Source organism: Sebastes umbrosus, chromosome 16 (genome assembly GCF_015220745.1).
Source record: "Sebastes umbrosus isolate fSebUmb1 chromosome 16, fSebUmb1.pri, whole genome shotgun sequence".
In the NCBI taxonomy this organism is placed as follows: Eukaryota; Metazoa; Chordata; class Actinopteri; order Perciformes; family Sebastidae; genus Sebastes; species Sebastes umbrosus.
In genome coordinates, this window is record NC_051284.1 from 21,205,367 (window position 1) to 21,231,957 (window position 26,591).

Sequence of the window (26,591 nt, forward strand, 5' to 3'; positions counted from 1 at the left end):
AAAGTTATGACTTTATTCTCGTAATATTACGACTTTTTTCTCGTAAAGTTATGACTTTATTCTCGTAATATTACGACTTTTTTTCTCGTAAATTTATGACTTTATTCTCGTAATATTACGACTTTTTTTCTCCTAAAGTTGTGATTTTATTCTCGTAACATTCCGACTTTTTTCTCGTAATATTATGACATTATTCTGGAAATCTCCGATTTTTTTTCCCTCAATGTGGCCCCAATACTCCGTCGCACATTTGCTCTTTGGCCCTCACTGCATTAGACTTATATACTATATACTTAGACTATAGACTGTGTTACCTTCATCACAATGCTCAATTGTTTTGCGGCTCCAGACAGATTTTTTTTTTAAATTTTTGACTAAAATGGCTCTTTTGATAGTAAAGGTTGCCGACCTCTGGTCTAGCCAATCACAACTCAATTTAAATATTATTGTAACATTTGCTAATTTGCCCATTTATCATTTTGACTTCATACAGGATTAAATCAAACACAATCTTCTAATTAATTACTTAAGGGCAACAGGATTAATGGAGAGAATTTAATTATTAGTAATATTATTATTATTCTATTATTATTATTATTATTTTTAATAATAATAATAATAATAATAATAATTTTATTTTTATTGTATTTTTATTTTTATTTTTATTTTTATTTTTATTTTTATTTTTATTTTTATTTTTATTTTTATTTTTATTTTTATTTTTATTTTTATTTTTATTTATTTTTTCCTGCCAATCTACTGCCAAGTCCAGTAGGTTGCGGTAATGCACCTATAAACGCCAATAAACACCAGAGAAGAAGAAGAAGTTTTCATTTTGCAGCTTTTGTCAGTTGCACACGTGGTTGGTATCTTGGTACACGTCATCACGCATTACGCGCCTGCGTAGACGCTGGCCCCGCCCCCTCCCCTCAGTCCCTCAGCCGCGCAGCTCCTCTCCAGAATGGCGGCTCTTTTGGAATCACTTCTGCTGAAGAAAGTGGAGATTAAAACGGTCTTGGAGTGGCTAAAGAATGACGAGGTAGGTCCGAAATGATTACGGGGCCACATGAGACACACATATAACACGTGCTTGCTCTTGTATAACGTGTTTTATGAGATGACATAGCTCACAACTGGTTGTAAACAAAACTTTTAGCTGGAGAGCTACTAGCTAGCTGTAGCCTGGATGGGATGCACTCCAGACCAGACGCTACGTTGTCAACTTCCCTCCCAGACAATTGTGTGTTAAAACAGTTTAACATAGCTGTTTTGCTACTGTTATTATTAGTACTATCTGAAGAAGGCTGTGCAGTTTAGTGGATGTTAGTCAATGCATTGTTAGCTAGGTCAACAGGCTATTTTGTGCAGAAATGTCCTGAAGCTGACCAGCAAGATATTCATTGACCTGGTTACTCTCTATCATCATGGATTAAATAGCATTGATCATCTGAGCCAGCTTTATAAATTCCATATTTGTCACAGATATTTTTTAGTTTATTTTTAGGATAGCATTCCTATAAGTAGAAGGGTATAAATATATGTATGTATACATCCGTTTCTGGACGCATGTGTACATTTATATATATTTATGTATATATACTGTATATTTGTGGTATCAACTTGTCCTACCATTTTACAACTTCTATTATTATTGATATGCTCTGTGATGTTCTGTTTTAGCAGTTACCATATTTGTTTTACTCTATCTGCTTTTATTATCTGATGTTATGTTTTAACAGTCACCATATATTTTACTTTATTTATCTGCTTTTATTGTCTTGTGAAGCACCTTGTAACATCTGTTTATAAATAAATGTATTATTATTATTATTATTATTATTATGATGTGTCTCTTTTCAAACAGGAGGGTGACAGACTGGCATTCAGAGAACCTGGGGTGACAGTTCACAAGCAAGAATTTGTCCCATTTCTTTTAAACTTCCTGAGAGAGCAGAGCAGTCAAGCACTAACCCATGGTCCTGCCACGCCGGCCAAGACCCCCAGCCGCCCCAGACCTGCTGCACAGACGCAGGGCTTCGCTGACAGGAGGGGTTGCAGGTCTGCTGGTGGTGGAGCTGGAGCTGGTTCTCGGAGTGCCAGCCGTGTCCAGCTGTTTTCTCCTGCCTCTTCGTCGGTGTCACCTGGAACTGAGTGGGATGCTGCTGGGTCCAACGCCTTCAGCAGCCCCTCCTTTAATACAGGATGGAGCCCTGCATCCAGGCCTTCAGGCTATGAGCGCAGGTCTGCCCAGAGGGTCAGTCTGGGGGACTTTGTGGTTTCTCCTTCTGACCCCCAGAACAGCCCCAGCTTCCAGTCACAGAAGGGACGCAGGAGGAGTGGTGGCAGCGTGGCAGTGGGCGGACAAGGGAAACATGGAGGATGGCGTGGCGGACATCACAGTGATGAGATTGGACGGTGGGAAAGTGGAGGCCGGAGGTCGGGTAGAGGAGGAGGGAACAGTAGGATAATCCAGGAGGTTTCACCTCCATCTGCGGGGCAGCTCAACTTCAACAACTTGGAGGACTTCCCTCCTGTTGGGTCATCACCCATTTCACCTGTGTGAGTCTAAACAACTCCCAGTTAAACAAACGTCAACAGTGACATCACTTATTTTAAGATGTGCCTTACATTTATTTCCACTATCCTTCAGGGCATCCAAACCATCTAGAAGAATAAACCCAACACCAGTGAGTGCAGAGCGGCCACACTCCAAACCAAAGACCTGCTTCACCTCCACCCCATTCAGTGAATCTTCTAGTCCCTCATCAGTTGTAGAGTCGCTTGAGGGGTCAGCGGGCAGTCCTCTGAGCCTGCAGGAAGAGAGGGAGCTACTAAAGAGGGAAAAGTAAGTCCACATGACACGAAAGTTGACCTCTTTTGAGGAGTGGAGGAAATGGTGACTCAAATGCGTTTATACTCTTGACCTGGTCAGTGCTACATTATAGTTGTGCCTTTCAACAGGGGTTTGTAGAAATGTAAGCTAATCTTTCTAATTAATATTCTATACACTCGTTATGATGCTGGTATTCTTTTACAGTTTTTTTACACACATGTTACACTATATAATTTCTTTATTTTCTCATTATTACTTATTTTGATTATTTTTAGTGTTCGCCTCCACTGCAGCATCATTTTCATCTCAGTTTATCTTTGCTGTTTCACAATCAGAAATTTCTTGTTTTTAGGACAAAGCGTGCTCAGCAGGTCGGCTCTCCTCTACCGTCCTCTCTGGACCCTTGCACCCCCACCAAGTTGGGGCTTAGGACGGGATCTAAAGGTACACCAGATCTGCAGACACCCTGTCCTGAACCATCCAAAGTCACCTTCACTTTGGAACTGGATCTCCTGGCAGAGCTGTACTGTACCTGCATTTCTGGTAAGTGGCCACAAGGTGGCGTTGTTGTGCTACATAAAGAAACTGTGGAGGAAAAAATTTAATTATATTTTTATATATCGCTTCTTAAGATAATTAAAGACATTCAGAGTGAGCAAAGCAAATATAAATCAATCAAAGTAAATAATTAAGATCTAAAACATATAAATAAGAATAATTTTGAAGTTTGCTTTAGGAGTAAGCAGACAAATGTATGTAAGATGTAAGAAGTGATTTTAAAGATCTCCAAAGTTGATGAGTTTGTTTGTGTTATCATGTCTTACAGGAAACCTTGTGCCAAACATTTTCCTGGAGCTTTTCTTTGTGGTGCAGTTGCTAACGTCTCGGTCTCCTCACACTCATGATGATGAAGAGGGAAGTTTGTGTTCAGTGAATTCAGGTGTGTGATTAGTTTTTATGTCACTTTAGTCCTATAACATCAAAGTATTAGGATTTTGGTTTGAATTGAAATTGATATTGAGCCCTTTTTTTTTCACATTTTCAGAAGTTCTGGAGCAATGTTACCTGAGACAAGTACACAACTGTGTGTATTTTGCGGTGAAGGTTCTGGAAAATCAGTTTCAGTGAGTTGTTTTATATCTTGTGTCATGGTTTATCTAAATTTCTCCTCGTCTTCACTAATATATGAGCACACACAGATCCCTAATTAAGTGATATTGCTCCTCCAGTCTCCCTGAGTTGATTCCTTACTATGTATTCTTTATTAGGTTGGTAGCTCATTTGGACAAGTGCACCTTGCGTCTGCTGGCAGAGAACGAAAGGGTGGCGTCTTTCTCTCCGGATCTCAGGGACCGTCTGACTCAGGCCCAGGATGGAAGCACAGCCAAGGTAACACATTAACGGATTAGTCGATCGGCATGAAATCAATCTGCTACTATTTTGATAATCTATTAATCATTTGAGTTGTTTTGCATGCAAAAATACCAAATATTTGACTGTTTCAGCTTCTCAAATGGGAGAATTGGCTACATTTCCTTGAGTTACATCGTAATAAGTTGAATATTTGGGGTTTTGGACTGTTGGTAGGACAAAAACAGTTTTCTGATGCTTTGTAGACCAAATGACTGATCGATTAATTGGAAAAATAACTGGAAGATTAATCGTTAGTTGCAGCCCTATTAATGTTTAATAAATGTATTGTAGATGCCACTTTGTTTACTTATTAGAATATTTGTTTTTAAGTCATCGCTAAAATTTTCATAATCTGTCGATACTGTACTACTTCTTGTTTGGTTTATATGTTTTTATTCCTTCATCTGTTCCAGCTCTCTCCTTCAGTTTCTACTTTCATCCACTCAGTCCCATTCCAGCCTGCTACTGACAACAGGTCCAACTTCGGTAGTGACAAGGCCTTCCACACCTTCAAAAAACAGAGGTATATCACAGTTTATTTGTTCTTTTGACCAGCTGCTTCATGTACAGTAAAAAAACTACCTGTATGAAAGTTTAAGTGTGTAGCAGATCGGGTAAAACTTCTAGACTTGAAGAGTTCATGATTACAAACGGGCTCCGCACTTCAAAGAAACTGCTGAGTTAGACTTTATCATCACTTTTGCATTTTATGTTTTTGCTCTTTTCTCAGAGATATTTTTTATGAGGTGTTACGAGAATGGGAGGACTTTCATAAAGAACCGGGGTGGACCTTTGACGCTGTTCTCAGCAGCAGGATAAGGCAAGTCCAATTAACTTTTAAATTTTATATCTTATGGATCAGCTGTAGTTTAAATATTTAAAAAATTTTTTTATCCAATCCATGTATCTGATCTGTTTTTGTGTTTCATTGTTCCATCTTTTTTAGAGGAATGATGAGTCAACTGACCTCTGCAGGAAACCATTCACATTTTGCCCGTCTGTTCCTGAAGCAGCTTGTTCAGGTAGACTGTGGCATCTCATTCACACTCACACTATAGATCTCAACAAATACTTTTTATGTCAAATGGATTTTCATCTACAGTGATAACATTTCTCCTTGAAACAGTTGGCACAATAAATCCACCTATGTTTTTTTTTTTAGATGTGTAAAGGCCCCCGTGTGAACAGCTCTCCTGGGGATACTCCCGATGCTGACCTGCTAGGCATGCTTGGAGCTGACAGCCTGGGGCGTCTGAAGCGTCTAGAGGAGCGTCTCATTCAGCCTCATGGAGTCGTCGGCCCCTGCCCTCCTCCATCCTTCCCTGGTCACCAGGAGTTCTTCAGGGATTTCCTGCAAACAGCTAGCTGGTGAGCAAATACCACCAATAACACTATATCATACCAAAAATATAGCATTAAAACATCGAATTTATTTCAGAGCTATGTCACCTGACAAGCTGACTAAGTTTGTTGACAGCAGTAATTTTACTTCCTGAGCAAGTTTTTCATTTGAGCTTTTTGAACCAAATTAAACATTTTCTTTGATAATAGCTGTTAGTGTCTGTTGTGTCTGTGATCTAACATGTCTTACATTTTGTGTACCAGCTGCCAGCTGAACCAGCACTTGCAGGACAGCCTGTGTCAGCAGCTCCTCCAGCTGGACGAGGTGTCCATCCTGAGCCCTCCTGCTTCCATCGGGGAGGTAGAGGAGGAGGGAGATGGGGACATGGAGCAGCAGGTATACTGTCAGAGTCAGACAAAGGGATGTTATTGAAATGTCAGTTTCACCGATTTGTGCTTCAAGTGCCTTGTCAGATAGGATCAAGCTAGTTTTACAGTAGGCAAAACATTTTTAGCATGAATAATTTGTAAAAATCACAACATGTCAGACTCACAAAAGACAAATCGGACTGACATGCTGTTTGTTAATCATTATATAAATCTTTGTCTCTCTGTTCCATCCACCTCATCAGGATGAGAAGCAGCGGTTCACCTCAGTGCTGCTCCTCGCTCGTCTTCTGGCTAAGTTTCTGGGATTCATTTCCTTTCTGCCTTACCAAACATCTGATAGACCATCCAGGGAAATACAGGAGACTGCTATAGCCCTGCGCAGCAAGGTGAGACAAAAAAAAACAATACTAAAGGATTATTTTCCTCCAAGACTAGCAGTGATACCTTTATTAATGGACATTTGTTATTAATAATAAATGGGCATTTTATTTCATAAAAACAATCTCTTGGTCCGTCAGAGTGTTCCAGTGCTGGATGTGTGCGCCGTGCTGAGTAACAGTATGAAAAGGAGGCGCACCATCCTGACTGTGCCCTGGCTGGTGGAGTTCCTCTCCATGCTGGACTTCATTGGTCCTCTGCTGCTCTGCTATAGAACTGCGTTGGGCAAACTGCTTCTCCTGTACAGGTCTGTCTCCATTTCTGCACTTAAACATTTCTAAAACTAATAAAAATCAAAAACATGTGTCTAAAGAACCTCTTAAAAACACACACTTTTATCTTTCTTTTTATTGTTGTTTGACCTCTTGTTCCTTTCTTGGAAAATGTGGTTAAATCTTACTTTTGTATGCTTGTAGGAGAATGCTGCTGGGCAGATCTGGAGAAATGTGTTACCTGAACAAGCTGCTAATGGTGTCTGTGTTGGGTTGGCTTTTCCAGGTTAGACACGACTTGTGGATATTATTTGTTTTTGTATATAGTGAGTAGTACACGGAGCTCACTTTTATGTTTGTTTGAAAGTCATATTCATGTTATAACGGTTATATGTAATTGAACTTATGTAGATCCCGGTGATTCCTGAGGACATTTTCTTCACAAATGAGTTCACTGAGGTGGCCAAGCTGGAGGACGGTATCACGACTGCTACAGGGCTCGTAAGTGAAATATTCATTCAAGAAGCTTAAAATGACGAGTGCTGTTTTTTATTTATACTGAGGTTTCTCTTGTTATTTTGTAGGACTGCATTCCCCTGGTGGATCAGCAGCTTCTCTATACATGTTGTCCATTTCTTGGTGAGTGGAAAGACATCTTTTACATCCTCTCAGGGATTAAGGCCACATTTAAAACAATTTTGACATATGTATTTTGTAATAGTATAGTTAGTGTTTTCTATAGAAGAGAGAAAGGCTGTTAATCAGCAGACAGATAGCTTAGATCACATTTGGTATGTTCATTACAAATAGGCCATAAAGCAATATGCACTTGTTTAGTATGTGGATCGATGTTCTGCCTTGTTTTCATCGGTCCAGGTGAGTTCCGTAAGCTCCTAGCGGCCTTCGTGTCTGGAAGCGCCGCCAAGAGCGGAGGAATTATCCGCAAGATCACTCCCACTTCTGCTGAGCTTAAGGATATGCCAACTGCCAACAGGTTGCAGCAGAAACTGCAGGTGAGTCAACGGGATAGGCAGTGTAAGTGAAATGGGAAATGACATCCCTAAATTGCCTGTGTGCGAGTATTGAAACCAACTTAAATGTGACAGGTGGACCTGGAGCAAGCCTTCTTTCACAACCAGCCTCCGTCATTGCGTCGCACCGTGGAGTTTGTAGCTGAGAGAGTTGGATCCAATGCCGTCAAGCACATGAAGTAAGTATCGCAGAGCTGGATTGTTGGGTCTGGGAAGTGCACATAAGCAGAAACATATTTCTAAATTAACTATCTTTCACATTTTTTATTTATTTACTTAGAATAGCAGTTAACCAGCCTGCAACTTTGGTTGGTTGCCTACCTAACAGGCTAGTGACTGTTCAGCAGTCCAGATTTACCAGCACTTAGGAGGTGGCTGGTGTGAATTCACCACTCTGCATAGATGTACTGTATGTGTATCAAAATACTATTTTAACATAATCAAAACTGAGCTGTAAAGTATGTATGTGATTGTTTTTGTCTATGTACGACGTGTGTGTTTGTGTGTTAATGTCTACTTGGGGATCCTCAACAGGGCCACATTAGTGAGTGGGTTGGTAGAGCGAGGTGAGAAGATGCTGCGAGATGGACTGAAGTTGCCAAACTCAAGTCCTTCAAAACTGAATGACTCCATCTGTGCTCAGCTGTGTGTCGCAGGATTGGAGGCCCTGGCCAAAGCAACCAGGTAAGACAGCTTCTTTTACAGACAGCCAGCCTTCCTCTAAAAGTTCATAGATTTGAAATTATATTAGTACCAGGTTCCTTTTTTAACAGTCATAAGCATGTGTTAGAGAATGGCCATTTGGTTGTTGGAGGTGAAAGAAACTATTGTAGCATTTCACTTGTGTGGTAATCTCAATGTGGTTTTGCAGATTTTGCTCTGAGAAGAGTCCTGAGGCCATACGAATCCTGCTCTCCGATGAGACCTCCCCTGCCGTAAGTCCTGTAAAAATTACCATGCAGAAATGATATGATGTCATATCAAAAATGTTCCCAAAGCACTTCTAACAGTGTTTTTTTTAAAAAGGGAAGCAAAAACCCATTAGAAATTTTTGTGTGTGTTGTTCTCATGTTTTGTTACTCATTATCTCTGCAGGTCTTGGCTACATCTGAAAATATCACCAAACGTCTTGCAACAGAAAAGGCCTGCAGCTGGCTCTCCGCCAACATCACAGGTAGCTACTTGATGCACCTTGCTTGTGTTTTTGCATGTTTTCACTGTGTTAAGTAGAAAATCACGTACACTCTGAAATAAATTGATTCCTTCCGGTTTCCAATGCAGGACACATTCTTTCTTTTCTTTTTTACGAGACATTGCCCTTATTGCTTGTTACTGTATTTGCCTTCCAATTTTTTCCGCAAAAACTTGGTTTATAGCTTCGAAGCTTCATTCATTACATTGACATTCAAATTCTAAATCAACATTCAAATGCTGCGCAGCTTTTTTTTTTTTTTTGCATGTCTGTTCATTCTATATAAACCCTGTATTTCTGCACAGCTGCCGGTAAAGATTAGGCTACACTAATGTTATTAGTATTAAACTATTTGTAGAATTAGATTCTAGTGGTGGCTGCATAGTATTATTTCCGACATTTCCAATAACTCCAGAGCGTTGTAAAGTCTGTTTTTTTGTTTTCTCACCATCAGCCCTGATAAGACGAGAGTGGAAGAGCCGGTATGATCGCGTGATGAAGGCCGTGGGTAGCCCAGTGGTTCCAGACTCGAAGGATGCAGAGGGGGCTGTGCTTGAGCTGGTCACCCAAGAACAGTCGACTACTCCCAGGAGGAAACAAGGAAGTGAGAGAGTGACATCCTGCCCTCCGCACTGCAACCACAGCGCTTCACGGCCCTCTGACATCCTCATTGAAATAAAGGTATGCCTGCATGAGAAGAAATACAAATACATGGAGGGGAATTGCACAGAACTTCACTGTTAACCCCCTTTTGTTATCTTGACATTGTGGAAAGGAAATTCAAGAATGAAAACTTGCATCTTCTACGAATAAACCCTCTCACTGAAGTAAAAGTAGATAATATCAAGTCTGAACTCCTGCTTAAATTTTAATATAGGAGTTCCTGAGTACTGCTGTTGGCCCCAGGACTGATGAGGAGCTGCCGACCGACTCTCAGCTCAAAACGCTGCTACAGAGAGTGGGAGACACACTGGCCTGCAGAAAGGTACATGAAACACACAAGTGCAACAAAACAAAAAACAAACTAATGATGGATTTACTGATTTTTGCCAGTATGCATCACACTGTGTTCCTCTTTTCTCTTCACTTAGTTCTCAACTGTGGTGTCGGAGCAGATGCTACTGAACCTTACTGTCCTACTGGCCTGCAAACTGGGTAAGAGAGTCTGTGAAAGATGGACTCTTTTTTAATTACAGGGAAACTATGTCTTTATGACATGCACTGTGCTCACTGTTTAACTGTAAACTGGTTAATAGCAACATAAAGTCTACTTGATGTACTGTTGTGTGTATCTGCTCAGTGTCTGCAGAGCTGCCCGTACTGTCTCTGTCAGGGGGCAGCGGAGGTGATGGGGTTGTTGTGGGTCCCGGTTCAGGATCAGAGCCTCCTGTCAGAACGCTGCTGGAGCAGCTTGCTGAGCTGTGGGAAGGAGACTCCTGCTCCTCCGCCCCCCTCCACCTGCTCTTCACCCCGCTCACTGTCACTGCTGTGCTGAAGGCCAGCGACACTGAGGTACGTCCACCACCACCACCACTGCTGCTATGACTGATACAGAAGCATTATTGATGCTACTACAACCTCTTCTACCTTTATATATGTTTATAGGATATTCCCATCAAATACCTCACTACATACTGGATGTGCATGGCATAGCCCTCTATAGACCCTGCAAGCATTACAGATCAAGGATATAAAGCAACAGGGTTATTATAGTAAACTAAAACAAAAATAAGCAATGAAAAATATTTGTATTAAACAATCACAATCTTCCATCACTGTCAGCTGTGGATGTATACATTCATGCTGTCAGCTCGATCTGGGCCGTTGGAATTAACTTACCATCGGCGGATTTAACCCAAAGTAATAAAAGAAAACAACCTTTTTCTCATGATAATGAGTTGTTTATATTGTTATCTCAAGATAACAAAGCTCATTTTCTGGAGATAACAACATAATTAACTTGTGATCTTGAGATAACAGCATTAAAAAAAATGTTTGAATCATGTCTGTTTAGGGCTTCTGTAGAGAGATGAGATGATTTTTTTGTTTATTTCCTACTGCAGGTGTTTTACATTCTTTATAATTTGTTTTTTTTGCATTTTTGCATGAGTTGAATGCTGATAGTATAGAGACAGACAGGAAAGGATTTAGGGAAGAGGACATGCTACAAAGGTCCCTGACCTGTATTGGCCACCAGCATGCTCCAGTATTTCACATCCTTTTTTCTCAGCTCTGTGTAGCTCTCAGTTCTCCAAAACCAATTTTTGATGACATTATTTTGTCAGATTTAACCTTTTCCATCACTGTTAATTTCTTTTAAAGTTGTTTGACTCTGTCTCTTAACCTTTTGTAATGCGTTCCTTTGTCTTTTTAGTGGAACAACTACCTGTTCCTGGTTAGAAAGCTGGTCGACAGAGGAGTCTTGAGCGAGGAAGAGGTCATATCTCATTGGAGGAAGCTATCAAACTTGGCCTTGCCAGCGGTGAGGGTTCATTGCATTCTTGTCATCTCTTATTCCTTGGAAATTATTTCTTTTTACTAGCGATTTGACCTCTTTGACTCTTTCATCTTGCTCACTTTGTTCTCTCATTTCCGTGTCATTTCAGGAGCTGATAGAGAATTTCCAGCTGCAGTCACAGAGTATTAAACCCTCGTTGCCTCTGGCTGAGTTGCAGAGCCACATGGACATGCTGCAGGTCTCGCAACAGACAGTAGAGGGAGCTACATGACAACAATAATACTACCCAGCATCCCACAGCATCTTTTCTGTGATCACCACAGTGTTTTTATGTCAGTATGCTACTCAGGAGGGAGACAGATCTGGGTGACTTCTTGTTGTTGACCATTTTTTTCAAATTGCCACTGCACAGCCCATCAAAGCTGGCTTTGCACAGGCTTTGCAAGCTTCATACTTTTGTTCTCCACCTGTGAAGTGACAACAGCCTTTCATGAGTCCCTCTGCTCTTTTGCTAAGGTGACGATGAGAACCACAGAGCCCTGCCAGTCAGGAGTAGCTAGGGGACCACACCATCTCACAACTTTTAGATCTGTTGCACTTTCCTGCAAGTAAACCTGATTTTTGTCCGAAGGGAAATACTAGTAGATGAAACATTTCAAACATCCAAGACCATAGCAGAGAATTGACAAAGATCAGCATTAAACTGCTGGTGACTCAAACTGAGTAACTTCAGTGTCACCATAAAGTCCTTGACTCATTAAAACATACAATTATGTTCCCTTTTTATTTTACATATAATATTCCACCAGACAAGCCATAGTTTGTAAAAAAAACACCTTGTACTAAAATGAACTGAAGAATTTGAATTTTGTTGGTTTTTAGACTCACCAGAGAAAATAAAATGTGTTTATTTTAGTATAGCACTTTCACATACTGCCTTTGACCGCTACTACTAGTGATTGCATGTTTATTTCAAGAATGCAAGACTGCGTTTGTGATTGTTTTTAGTTCATGTTGAACGATCGCTGTATTTCTTGCTGCTTTTTTAAAATTGAAATATTTTTTATGTCGCCACAAAAAATATTAATAAAGATGTATTCTGGTTTAAATGTTTATTGTCTTTTTTTTAAATACATTACAGATACTGTAAGTACTTGATTACTAAGTGCAGAGTGACTACATCACTCAGTATTCAATCATTCATCGCATGTCCTTGGCGTGACAGTCAGCTTTCCGTATGACTTGCTGGTAGTGACTGGGGAGGGATTGTTTTATTGTTGATATACATAGATTATAATACATCCTTTGTTTTGACTTGTTTGTTTGTTGGCATTGGTGCCAGCTGCTAATAATGTATACTCATACCTTGTCATTCCTCTTTGGTTACCGAATAGTGCTGCACTTTTGCTATATCCTGCAAAACCCCAATAAAAAGATTTTGAATGAATGAAAGACTTTATTTCGAACATAAAAATAAATAAAAACGGACACAAAATAATAACAAACAAAACAAGAGTAATAGTGTCCGAAAAGGAGTAGGTAGAAGTAAAACTTATATTTCCCTACCCCTTTCTCACTTCTCCTCTAATAACTCATATATCATAGAATGCTAATATAATATATAAACTATCCAAGATTTATTTACATCCCAAATTAAATATATGAACAGCATCCCAAGTTTATTTGCACCCCACATATCCATCCGGAGTTAAAAAGTAGATATAAACCAACCCTTAACGCAACCCGTATCACAACTCTTCCTCAACCTTATACCTCTCAAAAATATCTTTTTTGTATAGCTTTTTAAAGTGATTTATATTTGTGCTCCGCTCCCATCACCTAACCCATTCCACAAATCCACCCCACAGACTGAAACACACAAGTTAAATGTTTATTGTGTGCAGTTATCATTGTTATACAGATGTCTTTATGTCATAACGGCTGGACAAATCACATGAAATTAAGGTATGACAAAACCCAAGATATTTTATATTATTTTTATACTGTAAAATGTATTTAAAAAATTGTAATGAAAACATTTATATGAATCTATTGTATTGAACTTTTGAAATAAAGTGTTATATATATATATATATATATGTATATATATATATATATACACACACATATATATATGTATATACACACACACACACACACATATATATATATATATATACACACACATATAACCCTAACCCTAACCCTAACCCTAACCCCTAACCCTAACCCCCTAACCCTAACCCCCTAACCCTAACCCCTAACCCTAACCCTAATCCCTAACCCTAACCCCTAGCCCTAACCCTAACCCTAACACCTAACCCTAACCCCTAACCCTAACCCTAACCCCAAAACCCCAACCCCTAACCCTAACCCTAACCCCTAACCCTAACCCTAACCCCTAACCCTAACCCTAACCCTAACGCTAACCCTAACCCCTAACCCTAACCCCCTAACCCTAACCCTAACCCCAAAACCTAACCCCTAACCCTAACACTAACCCCTAACCCTAACCCTAACCCCTAACCCCTAACCCTAACCCTAACCCCAAAACCTAACCCCTAACCCTAACCCTAACCCCTAACCCTAACCCTAACCCTAACCCCTAACCCTAACCCTAACCCCAAAACCTAACCCCTAACCCTAACCCCTAACCCTAACCCTAACCCCTAACCCCTAACCCTAACCCTAACCCCAAAACCTAACCCCTAACCCTAACCCTAACCCCTAACCCTAACCCCAAAACCCCAACCCCTAACCCTAGCCCTAGCCCTAACCCTAACCCCTAACCCTAACCCTAACCCTAACGCTAACCCTAACCCCTAACCCTAACCCCCTAACCCTAACCCTAACCCCAAAACCTAACCCCTAACCCTAACCCTAACCCCTAACCCTAACCCTAACCCCTAACCCCTAACCCTAACCCTAACCCCAAAACCTAACCCCTAACCCTAACCCTAACCCCTAACCCTAACCCTAACCCTAACCCCTAACCCTAACCCTAACCCCAAAACCTAACCCCTAACCCTAACCCTAACCCTAACCCCAAAACCCCAACCCCTAACCCTAGCCCTAGCCCTAACCCTAACCCCTAACCCTAACCCTAACCCCCTAGCCCTAACCCTAACCCCTAACCCTAACCCCCTAGCCCTAACCCCAAAACCCCAACCCCTAGCCCTAACCCTAACCCCTAACCCTAACCCTAACCCTAACCCTAACCCTAAACCCTAACCCTAACCCTAAAAATTGTAATGAAAACATTTATATGAATCTATTGTATTGACACACATATATATATATATACACACACATATAACCCTAACCCACTAACCCTATATTAAAAAAAGAAAAGAAAAAGTAATCCCCATTTTGAATTGTAGATTTGTAGATTTAAATAATAACAGACATGCAAAAAAAGGAAAAAACACATTTGAATATGTTGTAGTGTGGTAGGAGGAGGAGGAGTATCCAGCAGCATCTCCCCTCCCTCCCTCTCTCTCTCTCTGTCTGTCTGTCCAGCAGGAAGTTTAACTTCTTCAGTGGGAGTTGTTTAGTTGAGCCGCGGCGGGCGGTTGAACCCTCGACCAGCCAGCCGGTAGAGATGACTTAAAACAGCGGATGCCTTGGACACTTTCTTCCCGCTTTTTAATAATAAACTTTACCGGATTATATAATATGCAAGAAGACTCACAAAAATGCCCACACGGGAACTGTTATTTCCCACCGAGTTAGCTCCGAGTTAGTCAACTGTTGAGAGAGTCCGTGAAGGCATCATGGCAAACGTTAAAGTTGCCATTCGAGTCCGTCCTCTCAACGCAAGGTAAGTTATCTAACGTTTATTGTTTATACTAGCTAATTAAACGACATCATTTTAACTTTATTATTGTCGCCTCCATATCTCAATTCATGTCAGAAGTGTTGTTGCTAGTCATGGGACTTTAGGCTGCTGCTTTGGCGCTAATTACAAACAAAACAATGAGCTTCTCGTGTTTTTGTGTTAGCTGTAAACTCACAGTGAAGTGGTGCACATGGTGGATGATGACAACTGAGGCTGTCAGTAGGGTTGTCTGACTAAGCAGCAGCTTGTGTGTGGTGCTGTCTGAGTAATGTTCAAACAATTTGGAGCCAGTTTAGTTTAAAGTGTCTCACTGAAGCCATTTATCTTTACAGCAAGCATTAACTGTCTGCAGGACAGATCATAATGCACACAATGCACTTCCATAGACTAAGCTACTGGAGTTACTCTGCACTATACTCATTTATAACAGTCTCTTCTGCACTATACTCATTTTTAATAGTCTCTTCTGCACTATATTCACTTTTTAATAGTCCTGTATCACAGCTGTTATCCTGCACTATATTCAGTTTTAACAGTTTTCTTCTTCTCCTTGTATTTTTATATCTGGTATATGTTTTTGTATTTTGCACTACTAACTTTTTTACTGCCTTTTTACTAACATTTTTTGCACTATGGAACTGTGATGCTGGAAACTTGAATTTCCCTCAGGATCAATAAAGTTAATATCTATCTATCTCTATCTTAAGATAATGGGGTGTATTATTAGAAATTAATTGATGTATTTAAAACACCTTTGCTGTCTCTCTCTCTGTGTGTGTGACTGCCCCTATGCATGAATCAGTATTAAGTTAATGTTTTATTTAGAACATTTAAATCAAGCAATTGTGTACAGAAATAATGTGGAAAAACACCATCACAAGTTAACAGAGCCTTAAGTTTTATCTGAAGAGTATAAGAAACTCAAAGTATTCGTCCTATTATTTATATATAATATAATATATTATATATATATATATATATATATATAATATATTAATATATATAATATAATTTTATATATATATATATATATATATATATATATATAATATATTAATATAATATATTATATTATATATAATATACTATATTAATATATAATATAATAATATTATATATATAATATATTTATATAATATAATTATATTATAATATAATATATTATATAATAAAATAATATATAATAATATAATATAATATATATATATATATATATATATATATATATATATATATATATATATATATATATATTATATAATTATTGCCTGCCTCAGATGTGATGATCTGCTGCTTTTCTGTCTTATACTTAATATCTTTGTTTTTGGTTGGTTGGTTGGTTAAACAAAACGGTTTATATAGACAAAATATTAATCAATATTGTAAATTAATATTAGTTAGTCTGCATTGTTTTACAGTAGCCTATATAGTATATATTGTGTATCATCTTGTTTCAGCTCTTCATTGAAATTAAACAATGTTTACAGTAAAAATGATCAACCCAAGACTCCATGTTTTACATGGCTGCACCTTTGCATCAAATGCTTATACTCTAGGTGTCTTGTGCATGAATTTATACACATCCCCCCAAATTCAATCTGGCATTGCTATCTTTCAAAACTTTGAGATCTCCACTAAAATTGAATATAAACTTCTACTTTTATGTGCAGTGTTTACCTGCACAGAATAACTGTGTAATGAATAGGCCACTGCTGTAACAGTGGGGTTTAAGAGGTTAATTTCATAACATGAAACAAAAGAAAAGACGATTACTTCAACTAATATTGTTTAGGCTTGAATGTGCTTCATCATTTTGTTCTGTTGATCAGATAATTAACTCCTCAAGCCATATTTGTAAGTAAAAAATGTTTAATATACAAAACAGACTCATTTTCTCATCTCATTTGCTCATTTGACTTTAAGCAATTCCCTTCGTATAGTGAGAGGCATTTATGGAAAATAGTTTCCCCCCTGTTTTACAGTGCTGTGAAATCTGCTGTTTAAGTAGCAGAGTAACACACAGAGGTTGTAAAGTTACTTTGCTCCACTGGAGCACCCCTTTACATTAACAGGAAAATTGCTACAACATGTTGAATAACAGATATTCAGGACCTGGGGATATAGTATATATAAAGTCTTATAGTAGTACATTGAAATAAATTGAACTCCTGCGGGATGTTTTGCAGAGGTGCTTAATCTGAAGGCCACTACAGTACCATAACAAAGCATTATTCAGGCTACGAAGGGCTGGACAATGATTCTTTCAACCACTCTTCCTGGTGTTTTGCATAACAAAAAGATTTCTTATACATAATGTTCACAGTCATGCAAATCTCTGCTTCCTGATTTCTGCTTCTGTCAGTCTCACTTCCCTCTGCTCTTTTCTATTTTTCTTTTTAATAAGTGAATGATGTATTTCCTTATTTCTATATTTGAATGAGGACCTGCTGTGTGACGGAGATAACACCAGCCTTGGTCAGCTGCATTCCTCATTCGGCCGGGCACAGAAGTGTGTTGCTCTTTGTTTTAAGGATTCAATGTGTCCCCCCCCCTGAGAATGCAAGAACCCACTCACACATGTGCAGCCTGATTGTGAAATTGCTCGTTTTGGGTTTGTATCAACACACATTTTTATGAGGTTTACTATTTTCCACCACCAACCTCCTCCCCTCCGTGCTACTTAGAGCCTGAGATTGAAGGTTGGTGGTTTTGGGTTGGGCCACTGCTGGGGTTGGCAAAATGAGTCCCGCATGGTGAGGCACAGGGAGAGCTGACGATTACAACAGCCTCCTCTTCTACCCCCCTAACCCACCACAGAGACGGAGCGTTTGCACTACAGGCAGCATTTGCCATCATTACCGCTCCTGGAAATCGAAATTCTCTCTGCTCCATGTTGTGATTGCCTCCAGTTTCGCTTGTGTTGCATCAGATGTGCTCGGTCCAGCTGCTGAAGCACACACATAGCCGAGTTGACCTGGTTTTACACACATGCGAGGACGCACGCTGGTCCCAATTATACTAACACACACACACACAAAACTTGTGCATGCTCTTGAATTTGTGGAGACAGCCCAAGCTGCCTCATCAGAGTGGAGTCTCGGTCTGTTTTCATTTGAATCTGAAACTGGTCAGTGGCGATTTCATGGATCACACACACACAAAGATTCATTGTGTTAACTGTCATGTGACAGCCTCAAGTCAAGTGGCCTTAATTTATCTGACCACCCTCTCAATTACATCTGCATCTGCAAAAAGACGGTTTTAAACCTATTTGAATCTGTCTGTGAAACCTTTGTTAAATCTCTGTCCGGTTTGCATTTGGACCTGGAGACACTGATCAACACTGATAGCGTCTCTTAGATCCTCTCTCCTCCTATTGGAAGCATGTGTTAACGGTTTCTCTCCGATCTGATCCCTCTCGCTTCTCATAAACATTCGTCACGTTTCTTTTGCGCTTCCAAATATGGATGTTTACAGAGTTGACTGAAGCAATCGTTTGTCTTCTTGCTCACAGGGAGAGTGCGGATGGAGGAAGGCTAGCAGTTCAGGTGGAGGAAAAGCTTGTGAGCATCAAAAATGTAAAGGTGAGTATTTTGGTGTGCAAATAAACAAACTGCTGCACAGTTATATCCAATATTATTATTCATTATTTGTGTTTCTTTAGTTGGTAGGACTGGGAGTAGTGTGTAGAGGGTATCTATCACAGCAACAGGATGTTTACAGCCTTGGATCAGCCTTTTCCTGCTTGATATCACTGTTGTTTATTGTATGTGTTGAGCTCACACATACACACTGATTGAGAGACCCCTCCTATCAAACACATGCACTCTAACACTCTGCACACCAATACAAAACTGCAACACAACTACAGCAGACTTCATGTACTCCAGACTTATTTTTTTATGTAAATTTAAACCTTAAAGGTCTTCTTGATGCCATTTTTATGTAGACAGATAATTAAAATAATTTATAATACATCCATGGAGCTTTTAGAAAGGTTTTTCCTTAAAAAAAAGAATTAATTAATCAATTTAAAAATGTTGGTGGGTCCAAAATTACTGTTTTGTTTTTCCATGTGGAAGATATCTACCACTTCTAACAAGGTGTGCCATCTAGTGGCTGAATGTTATCAATAGCACCTTTAAAAACCTCACCAAAATAAACCTTTAGTAAATGAGATATAATGTATTAGCTTTGGTGTTAAATTAGGTGTTTTAACTGGGAATCTGGCTCCAGGACTTATTAATAATAGTCTTATTTGCAAGAGTGAAATGTTGTTTTATACTGTTTTGGCGGAAAAGGGTAATTTTTGGTTTAGTTATTAGTTTAGGTTTCAATGACACATTTGAAAAAAGTAATTATGTGAGCTGCACATTCTTGTAAGCTGATACTTACCAACCTGCTGTGTGAGACGGCCGAGAAGACTAGTCTGATTGGTTGAGCTGCATTGCCTGCAGACAGCCTGGAGCATTTACACCATTAGTTTTCCTTGTGATTGTTTGCATTAGCGCATATCGAGATGATAAAACTCTGTGTGTTTGAAGGGTATTGCTTGTAGAGGCACATTATTTTGTTGAGGATCATATATCAAAATGTCCATCTCTAATGTGTACAAGTGATGCAAACATCAAATTCAGCTTACAGCTAATTTCAAAACTCACATCTAGTTACAACCTGTATATAAAGACCTTTGTTGATCATATTGGTAGTTACAGAGCTGCCCCTTCTGTTTACATTTAAAATGCTGACGTATGGAGAGAAGCTGGGTGGGGGAGGAGAGAATCTGTTACAAATGATGTGACAGAGACAAACCACATATGGCCTCCCTCTGCCATGGAAAAGGATCAAGGCTCCAAGGCTATTGCGGGCCTTATGGGAATCATTATTTATGGAAAGTGGGACAGTTTTGGAATATCTGAGACAGACAGAAAGAAAAAAAAGTGCAGATTTTAAAGGACAATAAATGTAAAGCTAAGTAATACAAGCTATAAAGAGCTACTGAACTACATTTAAAAAGTGTGAAACGATAAAAAAGATTTCCGTAATTTTTTTGTAACATAGTTGTAAAACATGAGTCTTTATCAGTGGTTGGAGCTCTGTTGGCCTGCGGCTGGTGTTGCTCTTGGCTAATCCCTCACACTATAAGGCCATTGTTGAATTTCCTAAAAGTGCTGTGGGGTTAAAGAATCATGCTTTCAGGCAAGCCAATTGCTGTGAACAAAATTGATACCCAGAGCTTAGTGTTGCCTCATGCTGCAGTTAGAGAAAGGAAAGGTTATTTACATAGAGAGTTGGGTGGATTAATCATTTGGATAATGATTTAGATAATTGACTGACTGCTTGGTTTGCTGGCTGCAGGCTGCTCTCCTTGGCATGAATCTACCACTGAAGTGTCGTTGAGCAAGACATTTAACCCTTACCAACTCCAACGATGCTGATTTTGCAACTGAGCCTTCACCGCCAAATAAACATGATACCATGAAGTCACCTCAAACAATTTCCACTGCAATTATACTGGAGTCTGATAGTAACACATCTGATATGCCAAAAATCAATGGTATAATGCCAGGGTTTATTGTAAGACTTAAAAAGAAAGGGCTTAAGAGAAACAATTCTTGGCACTGCAACAAGAGCTGTGTGACTCTATTTGACATTGATAATGTTATTATGGTATACACATAAAACAGGTTAATCTGAAGAAGTGGTGTACTTGATAATAATTTTCAATGTTTACCAGTTTTCATTGGGAAAATACAAATCTTTTAAAAGGAGTAGATCATTATTAGTTAGAATTAAAGCTGTTAAACCTGGTTGCTGTAGCCAAATAGATAACGAATATTGTAACTCTAATGCTGGAATGATGTTTCATTGTATTATGACAACTGGGATTTAACCCAGGCATACCTGAAGTATATTATATTAATATATTGACAGACTATCAACAATCATAGAGAAAGACATCCTTTATAGATCAATCACTTTCTCCACTGACATCTACCTCAATAGACCCAAGATTCAATGCAGTTAAAATACATGCTGTGTTTACAGTAGTGGTGCAACAGATCAACAAGCCCATGGTTCGGTTTGTATTGCGGTTTTGGGGTTTGTTTTGCACAGTAGGGAAAAGAAAAACTTTGAACTCCAAAAATATATAAATAGATGGATAGAATAACATTTCTATATAATATGAAGCCACAACACTGACTTTCTACATGACATAAGGCCGGCTACTTAATGGTCAAGTAGGCCTATGTTCAGATAATTGTCTCTTCAGTGTCTCTGGCAACTCATCAAATAATTAGCAGGCCTGTATTTAATTGTGGTTCAATAATTCAACAAGCCCAGTTTGTCATTGAATGGTTCGTTTTATTACGGTTTGGTTTTGCATCCCTAGTTTACAGTAAGGTGTAAATCACATGCACGCTCCAGTGCTCACAAACGTCTTGTCTACTTGGAATTAATATGCAAGTACATGGAGTAAGATTTAAGTAAAGTGGATACGTCTGAATAGATTTATAACCCTAAAAAAACACTCTTGGAATACATTGAACGTAATAAATGGAAGATAACAGCGTGCTCTCTGTAAGAATAATAAGGTTCTCCAGGTTGAATGCAGTGATTTAGAAGAATAGATGCTGTACTGTGTTTCCAGTGCATCTGTTGTGCCTGGACAAGTCCAAATGCTGCTGTGCTGTCTTTCCCCAGTTCAGGATTCACTCACTGTGGCAGAAAGGTGTTTACTGTTAATGCAGTGAGCCGACTAAAGTACTGGAGGAGGAGTGAATGCGTTGCTAATGAATGGAAACAGCTTGCTTGCAATTCTACACTGTAACAGTCCCATAAACAAAAGCTATAGTACCTGGCTTTTATTACTGGGATTTTGTATATTATAAAACGTAAGCAGGTTTTGTCTTTATACAATATAGGATGTTGACTGTTATTGGAACATATCTAATAAAGAAAAGTGTAAAAATGAATCCTAATGTGCTTTACTCTTCTGTTTTCCTCCCTGTAGCTGGATGGACGTACAGACGGTGCTGGAGATTCGAGGGAGAAGCTTCTGGAGTTTTGTTTTGACTACTGCTACTGGTCGGTGGACCCTGCAGAGCCTCACTATGCCTCGCAGGAGGAGGTAATGACCTAACTCCCTAACTGTGTTTATAGAAAACTGCTTTTGACCTTACTTTAAATATGGCAGTATTCCAATGATAGGTTTTTAACACTGGTTGCTCACTGAACTTTTGCAATAATCCCATAATTTTCCCATTTACATGCTATGGAGCATAGCCTGAATAATGACTGAAGAGGCCCCTCCACAGTACGTTACAACATCAGAGTTTACATCCAGCATTCAGCCTCAAACCCAACTGTTCTCTGATGTTGCTACTGTGGTTCATGCTTGTGGTTATCGTAGTGGAAATATTGCAAAATAAACAGTGCTTTGATAGATTCTCTTACAGATATACACAAGAGTGGATTGTGTAAGGAGAACCAGCACAAATAGGGTTCTCCTGGGGGGGGGGAATCACCACATTTGTTCTGTTTACATGGCATTTTCTTAATCTGAGTATTGTCTTGAGTATTGGAATATTGCAGTCAGTATTAGTATTAGGGCAATTTCTTTGGTCGAGGACAGCTCGTATATTGAGTGAGGTTAGTCAACGGTTGATGTCCTTTTTAATGGAAGAGTATATATGATTGGTAATTTACAGGGCTGTCAACTGATTGAAATATTTAATCGTGATTAATCGCATGATTGTTCATAATTAATCGTGTTTAATCGTAAATGAATCAAATATACTTTCTGTGGTGGAATTTCTGATACACAAGTTAACTCAATAGGAAGGAAGAGGCCCCGGAGCTGTTGATGTCTTACACAGAAGGTTTATTGAAGCTTGATCAAGGAGCAATTGTCAGGTCTCCACCATTGAGGTGCTCTTTGCATGAAGGCCTCACAACTCTGCCCTTCCTCCCTGGTGCTCAGTGTTTTACCCTTATCGTGTTTTGACTTACTCGGTTCCTCTGGCATCTCTGACCCTGGTTACCCCAGCGACTGGCTCTATGGTCCCCACTACAGATACAGCTGTACAGATAACGGTGGCTCCCCTAGACAGCACTCCAACCCAATAATGTCAACAGAGGGGAACTCTGATAAACACTCTGACCTCCCGACCAAGGAGAGAGGAGTTAATAGAAAATTCCATCACACTTTCTTTATGCAAATTTATGTATATATTTATTACGTGAAATCATTTAATAACACAAAACAATGACAAATTTGTCCAGAAACCTCACAGGTACTGCATTTAGCAGTGCTCAAATCATAACATGGCAAACTCAAGCCCAACAGCTGTCAGTGTGTCAGTGTGCTGACCTGACTATGACTTGCCCCAAACTGCATGTGATTATCATAAAGTGGGCATGTCTGTAAAGGGGAGACTCGTGGGTACCCGTAGAACCCATTTTCATTCACATATCTTGAGGTCAGAGGTCAAGGGACCCCTTTGAAAATGGCCATGTCAGTTTTTCCTCGCCAAAATTTAGCGTAAGCTTGGAGCATTGACGTGTTATCGCATTAACTTTGACAGCCCTAGTAATTTAGTAAGATCTGGACATGTAGCTACTTGTGCAGCACGACCTAAAGATTTGTGTTGTTTCCGTGACATGTCATATGCCCTCTTGTGGGTGGAGACCAAGTGCGTGCCAATCCAGGCTTTTGGCCACAAGTTGACACTGGGCAAACACAACCTCTGTACCAAGAAAAGAGCCCAGAGGAAACACTGTCCTTGTAGACAAACCACAACAAGTTGGGTGTGTGTGTTATGCTGTGCATGTTTTTACACAGATGGCCACTCGGGGGATATGATATGAACTCCATCTGTTACCCAGAAGTCTCTTTGCTTCAGACATGGCACGGCTAGAGTCGGCTCGCTTTTCATGTCCGGGCTTTGATTGGGCCATTAGATATCTTTGTGTTGCTTTGATTGGAGGGTGTTTGCTGGAACCTGAGACGGGCTCCAGATCAAGAGGAAGTGGTCCCCAAGTCCAATACAGGAAATCTCTTCAAAACCTAATCTTTTTTTAGAGAAGTTGTCCTGTTATTAATTTCCATTGAGTTTTCATTGTTCAGCACAATAGCTGCGCCCTTAGTGTTACAGTCGCTTTTTTCTCTCCTCTGCCACTCCCTCACTGCCTGTCTCTGCTCTTGTCAGAGCCGCCTTTGTATGTGTTTGAGAAAGACCAGGCTGTGATGACGGCCTACACACTGTGCAGAGCAGCAGACAACACAGCACTTCTTCCTTTCTCCTTTTTGTTCCTCTCTCCGGCTCTGGCTTTAGCTGCCGCTGTCCTCAGCAGAATTGTGTCCAGTCACAGTGGCCTGGTTGCCACAAGACATTCCTCCGTTGACCCGGGGTGGGCGAAAGGACACCAGCAAAGGACAGAACCGCTGGATTTAAATCTGACCTCTTTTCCTGTACCAGAATCCAAAGCCTCTTTAACAAAGACTCTTGTAGATGACCACGTCAGCCGTTTGCTGATCACATCACAGTTGAAGATATTTGAATTAGGCATTTCTCTGGTGGATCTGAAGACACAGTGCTTGACGTAAAAAGCAGAAAACACTGTGTTTCTGTTGTAGGGCAGCGAGTCAGATTAATGGAGCACACAGTGGCAGGTGGACACTATAATTCAAGAGCCACTCTCTTAACTATTTAACCAGACAAATTGTGTTTTAGAGCAGTGAAGAGTCTGTCTAAGTGGCGGGTTGAGGAGGCAGATTTGTTATCCACAACCGGAATTTTACAGCATGCTAGGGACTTTAATTCCCAACGCTGTTGTGTCGCCTCATTTCACTTGGTGGCATTACATTTTAGGCAATTGGTCTCAAGTGGGGGTATGGATTCAGTTTCTCTCTTATCTGGGATCCAACCACATATATTTTTAACACATTAATGAGTTGATGCTTTTTTTTGCCAGCACTGGATTTTCTCATGGTTTCAAAATATCTTTTAGCATGCTTTTCTTTTTTCAGAGCAGGAAGGGGGACTCGCTCTGAATTCGTCTTGCAGTGTAGTCCCCCTGAGACTGAGACAATCTGAGCCAGTGGTGGAATGAGACGAGGGGAAAATGGATCTTAACTCCTTCTTTTCCAGTCCAGCGTTATCCCACCACACCCAGCGCCCCCCAGAGACTGTGACGCCCCTCCCCACTCCTGCATTGTACTGTCTGCTGTACATGTCCATGCATCAGTGATAGCTTACACCAGATACTTGTGTGGCTTTTCATACACTGTTACAGCGGAGAGAGTAGACAGAAATGTGGTATCTAACTATATGTTGGGATGCAGACGTGGTTGCATTCTCTTCGCTGAGGGCTCCCCACGAGACAAAAACTTGTCTTACTAGATGGGAGGCAGTTTTTGTTGTATCTTTGGACTAAAAAAGTTTCTAGGAGAAAGTTTGAGCAGAGGGGAAGGAGCAGGGCTCTGCCAGGTGAGAAGAAGTTGGGAAGAGAACCATAATCCATAATGGGAGCCAGCTGTCGGGACTGTTTGTCTAAACGCTGCCTTTGTTTTGAGGTTAGGTATTGAGCTAATAAATAGCTTTTTCCACAATTTAATAACACAAACCCCTCAGCTTGTTTATTGCCTCCGACAGTTAGGAACATGGGAGAGTAGAGTGAAAATGAAGCAGAGGATTGAGACAGGGAATGGCAAGAAAAACTGATTAGGCACGAATGTGGATTCCTAGGGTAGAGGAGGAGGAGGGGAGGACATGGGCAGGGGGTCCACTGTGCCCCTGCAGCCCCCAGCTCTCGCCTGCCAAACTCACAGCTGCCTCACTAAGTAATTCTTCACAGTTAAATCTCAGCGCAAAGACGTCACTGCTGAGGATTCGTCTCCCAGCACAATGCTGTTTTCTATTGCCAAAAGGAGTCAGCTTGCTGGGGTTTTTCCCTCTCCTCCTCCTCCTCCTCCTCCTCTTCTTTTCTGCTTGTGTGTGATTTCATTATGCTCGCAGTGTTTCTAGGTCTGTGTGTCAGTGGTGCTGCAGACAGCAGGGAGAGAATAGCCTCTCTGTCTATGAGAAGAAGCCTCCACGCACATGTGTGCATTAACTCCCCCTCAACACAGGCCGGCCCAGTTCAGCCTGGTTTGAATTAACCACAAACAGGACACCAAATAGACCACATGCTGTCAACGATGAAATAGGAGATATACGCCATATGGATACAGGAAAAGCACCTGTGATTTATGTCTGGACTTGCTGCTTTCTATCAGTGAAGGCAGAGGATAAGAGGAGTTTTAACAAGAGAGACTGAAAGTGGTTGGATAGATATGCATCACAAAAAGTGCAGGTAACTCCTCTTAGGGTGCTTTCAAAAGCCAACATTTAGTCCGTTTTAATCAAAGTCTGGTGCAGTACTCTGGTGCGGACCAAAACA

The 26,591-nt window shown here is 40.1% G+C and overlaps 2 protein-coding genes and 1 long non-coding RNA gene across 4 annotated transcripts in view; 2 read left to right on the top strand and 1 right to left on the bottom strand.

Annotated features, from left to right (window-relative positions):
• The first annotated feature begins 792 nt into the window (after nucleotides 1–792).
• cdan1 (codanin 1) lies at nucleotides 793–12,417 on the top strand. Its single transcript, XM_037796495.1, has 28 exons — nucleotides 793–1,039; nucleotides 1,865–2,559; nucleotides 2,651–2,845; nucleotides 3,186–3,376; nucleotides 3,660–3,773; nucleotides 3,879–3,957; nucleotides 4,102–4,222; nucleotides 4,660–4,769; nucleotides 4,977–5,066; nucleotides 5,193–5,268; nucleotides 5,409–5,614; nucleotides 5,852–5,984; nucleotides 6,220–6,363; nucleotides 6,496–6,662; nucleotides 6,832–6,913; nucleotides 7,039–7,128; nucleotides 7,212–7,266; nucleotides 7,504–7,640; nucleotides 7,734–7,837; nucleotides 8,193–8,342; nucleotides 8,530–8,593; nucleotides 8,754–8,832; nucleotides 9,305–9,531; nucleotides 9,728–9,835; nucleotides 9,942–10,005; nucleotides 10,151–10,362; nucleotides 11,225–11,332; nucleotides 11,457–12,417. The coding sequence occupies exons 1-28, from the start codon at nucleotides 962–964 to the stop codon at nucleotides 11,577–11,579; spliced, it is 4,002 nt and encodes a 1,333-aa protein (XP_037652423.1). The 5' UTR covers nucleotides 793–961; the 3' UTR covers nucleotides 11,580–12,417.
• On the bottom strand, nucleotides 8,856–21,829 carry LOC119504416. The gene is made up of 3 exons (XR_005210564.1): nucleotides 21,819–21,829; nucleotides 15,737–15,738; nucleotides 8,856–9,227 (listed from the first exon to the last, which is right to left on the bottom strand). It is a non-coding gene; the product is annotated as an uncharacterized LOC119504416 (long non-coding RNA).
• stard9 (StAR-related lipid transfer (START) domain containing 9) overlaps nucleotides 14,719–26,591 on the top strand; it is a 47,699-nt gene continuing 35,826 nt past the window's right edge. The window contains exons 1-3 of one of the 2 annotated variants that reach the window (XM_037796494.1): nucleotides 14,719–15,128; nucleotides 18,661–18,730; nucleotides 22,162–22,278. In XM_037796494.1, the coding sequence (XP_037652422.1) occupies nucleotides 15,082–15,128; nucleotides 18,661–18,730; nucleotides 22,162–22,278 (234 nt within the window). In that variant the 5' untranslated portion in view covers nucleotides 14,719–15,081. The remainder of the gene's footprint in view (nucleotides 15,129–18,660; nucleotides 18,731–22,161; nucleotides 22,279–26,591) is intronic. The other variant, XM_037796493.1, reaches the window with a different exon arrangement.

Excerpts from the sequence above, each read along its gene's own strand:
- cdan1 (XM_037796495.1), top strand. The coding sequence starts at position 962 with ATGGCGGCTCTTTTGGAATCACTTCTGCTGAAGAAAGTGGAGATTAAA. Across the intron at positions 4,223-4,659 it reads AGGATGGAAGCACAGCCAAG|CTCTCTCCTTCAGTTTCTAC; the intron begins GTAACACATTAA and ends CATCTGTTCCAG. Across the intron at positions 7,129-7,211 it reads TCACGACTGCTACAGGGCTC|GACTGCATTCCCCTGGTGGA; the intron begins GTAAGTGAAATA and ends GTTATTTTGTAG.